The 4,132-nt window shown below is 38.9% G+C and overlaps 1 protein-coding gene across 1 annotated transcript; it reads right to left on the bottom strand.

Annotated features, from left to right (window-relative positions):
- Positions 1-968: 968 nt before the first annotated feature.
- On the bottom strand, positions 969-2,921 carry LOC108116280 (endonuclease G, mitochondrial). Its single transcript, XM_017228067.2, has 3 exons — positions 2,123-2,921; positions 1,928-2,068; positions 969-1,849 (listed from the first exon to the last, which is right to left on the bottom strand). Exons 1-3 carry the CDS (start codon positions 2,282-2,284, stop codon positions 1,070-1,072), a joined length of 1,083 nt encoding a protein of 360 aa, XP_017083556.1. The 5' UTR covers positions 2,285-2,921; the 3' UTR covers positions 969-1,069.
- Positions 2,922-4,132: the final 1,211 nt, after the last annotated feature.

A 4,132-nucleotide genomic window follows, 5' to 3' on the forward strand; every position in this document is an offset into this window, starting at 1 on the left:
CGTGCAAATAAATCAAATAAATTATGGAAAAACCAAAAGTAAAGTGTGAGAAATGGTAACGCTTTCCCCTGCTGCTCAAAATCCTATGGCCTATTCATATGCTTATGTTGTAACCCAAAAAAAAAAAAAAAGGAGGAAAAATCAGACTAAAAGAGTGAAAATTTCTGTTGGCTGCGTTGCAGCAGGAGCAGTGGCAGCAACAGCAGCATCTGCTGGAAAAAAAAAAAAGGAGTAACACCGACCATAAAAAGTAGCACCAACATCATAATCAACAGCAAAAAAATATTAATGGAGTTTTCATGTTTATAATGTCATTAGCTCACAAATGCTGCGGATGCTGTGGAAGCTTATGCTGCTCCTGTTACTGTTACTTCTGCTACTGTTGCTGTGTTGCACATGTGCCGTGATTCTCTGCCACATATTTTCTGTGATTTTTTCACTCCTGCCACCTCCTTGGGCCGCACATCCTTTACGCGCGCACACAGAGACAGCCGTAAACATGCAGCATACACACACACAGACACATCTATAAATGTGCGAACACTAATGTGCACATTATGTTGGGGCCATTATGCCGGGTTCTACGGCTGCTCCTCTACATCCGCCTGCTCTTCATCCTACTCCCCTTTTAGTAAAGCCAAAGGGGCCAGGAGCTGCCGCTGCCCACCAGACCATGCACAATGAGTTGGTTTGGTGGTTTGGCTCATGCTTGGCGACGGGTTGGCGCTACCAGTTAGCAAGTAAAAACCCTTTAACTCATTTGTTTTGCTTAGCACAGCAACAACAACAACAGCTATTGCTGGGGGAGCTTGTGAATGGTAAAGTGGGCGGGCGGCTTCCTGTGTAAAACAGGAGGCGTGTGAAATAACGTTTAGCTTGACGTTATGGGCCAAGATGTACACACAAACCCACACACATGGATAGACTTTCTATTACTTGGATTAAAGTCAAACACATTTTTAAACCCATTTCATAATAAAAACTTTTTTATAGCTGAATTTCTAGATATTACATCATTCTATAAGCTTACTATACTACACTTGCCGTCAACTTTATTCAAATATTACCACTATTGCTCAAGATCCGTCATAGATGGCCGACTAACTGGCAAATCCAATCGGTCACGCTGCAGACCATCACAAAATCTAAGGCCAGCAAAGTGTTCAATGTCCCGGATATCAGCTAAAAACGATAACAGATCCATTTCCTTGTCGACATAAGCATTGGGCACAACATATCCTTCCATGAATGGCAACTCATTGTCCAGAGTAGTATCCCTGATAATGATTTTAAAGAAATGAGTTGGTACAGCCACTGTGTTCATGCCGATCACATGATAACGTGTCGACCAGTTTCTGAAGGTAATCCTTTGTGGCATAAATATGGGACCGGTATAAACATAGATTGAACCCCATTCCAGGGACATGTCCCTTACATAGTTCTCCAAACGTTGCCAAACATGGTTCTTAAGTTTCCTATTGATGGGTACAATGTTGGGAAATTTATAAGTTTCCAAAAATTTCACAACATCACATCCGTAGTTGTGCGGCGAAGCCAAATGGCCTCCAACAAATTGAGTGTTCTTAAAATCTCGCATATCTGCACTAAACATTTGCGGTATCGTAACATCCGAAATGTATGCTTTTGGTTTCTCAAGTTTCTGTGTGTCTTTCATAGTTAAACAGTCTCCTGTAAGGTGCTCACATACCCAGTGGGCAATACGATTGCGACGGTCATAGGAAAGTACGAAATTCTTATAGACATGGATCTCATCCAATCCCGGAAAGCCGTACTTCATTATATCAGCTATATGATTGTATTTCGTATCTGTATAACTTCCTCGACCAATCTAAAACGTCATGAACATAAACTTCTATAATCTTCAGTTATGATTTATTCTTTATCTTTTAAGTTTAAACTCACTCACTGCTCTATAGGCCTTTATCCTACTCCACAAGGCAAATTGCTCGATTAGGGAGTATGATTTTCTGACACTGTCACTCTCAGTGTTTCTCGGAGTTGCATTACTTAACCGGGTAATATTATCTTTAACTCCCAAGAATGATAACTAAAATGCAAATTGGTTAAAATTAAATTTAAATCTAAAAAAGTAACCACTTACTGACTCGAAGATGTTTTGCCTGCAATGATAAACATAAGAATCTGTGACCATGACAGACTTTATTTTCTTATATGACAAATGTTGTTGGACAAGAGCACCGATAAGAAAACAGGAGACTCCCGCTAAAGCACACAATGACACAACTAAATAAGTTGTGAACATTTTTATGATTCCTAGACTTAGGCCTAGGTGTGCAAAATTGGACTTTTGATGCTAAAATTTCAGTATTACCCTGCAGATTGGCTGGCGAAATGGTGTTTTATCAAACATTTTAAGGCAAAATTTTGAATTTTTCTAGTCTAGTCTGTGTATGAAAGTAAACCCTTGACAATTTAAGCAAATGTTTTCCAATTTCCTTGTTGATTTAACTTTTCCTTTGCCAAGGTAACTAAATTTACAATTTTCAAGTCAGAAACTCATATATTCCACACTATTGCTTAACAAACATTTATTTTACAACGAATTTAAGCCCTGATGACATTCTATCTGGCCGTCATATGGGCTCAGCATATTTGCACTTTAACACCTATATGCTCGTAAATATTATGAGTGATGTCAACTTAATGACTTGACACATATATTTGTGAGGAGGTTGAAGGCGTTTTAAAGTTACTTGCCACGCATATTGAAGACATCTTCATTGAGCAGCTCAAGAAAGTTGTCTGCTTAAGGTTAAATAGAAAGGAATTTTGTGCTAATTCATGACAGAATGTACAACCCTCTCCCGTTGCCACCCCTTAACACCCACAAGAAAAGCTAAAATTTTCTGCTCCCTTTCGCGACGTTTTTCTACTTTATAATGATAACATTTTCATGTTTTACAATGTTGTAATGCCATGGATATGAGTCTCAAAAGCGGCATCATGCCCTAGACGATGTTTTTATGACGTCATTTAGGGGTTAATGTATGAACGAGTGTGTGTGTGTGGGTGTGTGTCATCGTTGATTCATTAATTTTGAAAAGTTTTCCAAAACTATTAACAGCAACAATCTTTCCACCGAGACATTAAGATTTGCCTGCTATGAGCTGTAAGAAATTTTCGTTGTCAATTAACATTTTGCCGGGGAGTGAATGCATTATTAAAGGGCTCAATCAGCCTTGGCCGGAAACGGAAGTGAATTTCAAGTTTTTATTCCCACACTTTCCATTGGGGGTTGGTTAACTTTTTTTCGGGGAGGCGGTGTAAAGGGGGAAAGTGCACGTTTACATCCGCATTTAGTTCGCCTTTGTTTGAGGCCAGCAAAGTTAGCGCATTTCATTTATTCATGCCTCCTTGACCAGGCCTCTCTCTCTACTGTCCTCCTCCGCCAGTATTTCCCCATTTGTTGCGCTTTCCCGTATTTTCTTCTTCTATATTTATTTTTTTTTCTTGAAGGAAACAGGAAGAGGCAGCATGTCGCGTCCTGTGCTAAATGTAATTTTCCGTTGTTAAATCCTGTTTTTCAAAACTTCTTTCCAAAGTGCAAAGGAAGTCAACTCGAGCAGACAACAAGCAAAACGTAACAAGAAAAAGTAGAAGCGTAGGGTTGGGAAAAACAAAAGGAAAACCTGCAGTGCCACCAAGAAATATCAGACAGTTGGCGAGAGAAATAAATTACTAAGCACTCATCATCTCTTCAGCTGCAATGTGGACAGAGGTAATTTTTTCAAATGGTAAAATCAAGTCTTTGGACAAGAATTAAATAATCACTGTGATTAATGAAGTTAAAGGAAAGAATAAGAGATTTAAGAATAAACTTATTACCTTTATAACCTTTTCTTTCTTAATATTAAACTTAATTTGAAATATTATCTGCATAATATATTTCCTCTCCCGAAAAATCCTCCTCCTTCTCAGAGAGTTATCGCCCAAGTTGATGGTAAATATTGTTCCAAGCCACGCCCAACTAATTACAACTTCTTATGTCCCGCAACACATTTACTTTAATTAAGTTATTTGCCCCGCCCATTGAGGGTACATTTTGGCTGGCCAAAATGACAAATGCTCCAAGAAGAACGCCTACCGAAAA

The sequence above is a fragment of the Drosophila eugracilis genome, unplaced genomic scaffold, assembly GCF_018153835.1.
Source record: "Drosophila eugracilis isolate 14026-0451.02 unplaced genomic scaffold, ASM1815383v1 contig_367, whole genome shotgun sequence".
Classification (NCBI taxonomy): Eukaryota; Metazoa; Arthropoda; class Insecta; order Diptera; family Drosophilidae; genus Drosophila; species Drosophila eugracilis.

Coding starts and splice junctions, on each gene's coding strand:
- LOC108116280 (XM_017228067.2), bottom strand. CDS start 2,284: ATGTTCACAACTTATTTAGTTGTGTCATTGTGTGCTTTAGCGGGAGTC. Junction 2,069..2,122: donor GGCAAAACATCTTCGAGTCA/GTAAGTGGTTAC, acceptor TTTGCATTTTAG/TTATCATTCTTGGGAGTTAA. Junction 1,850..1,927: donor GGATAAAGGCCTATAGAGCA/GTGAGTGAGTTT, acceptor ATGACGTTTTAG/ATTGGTCGAGGAAGTTATAC.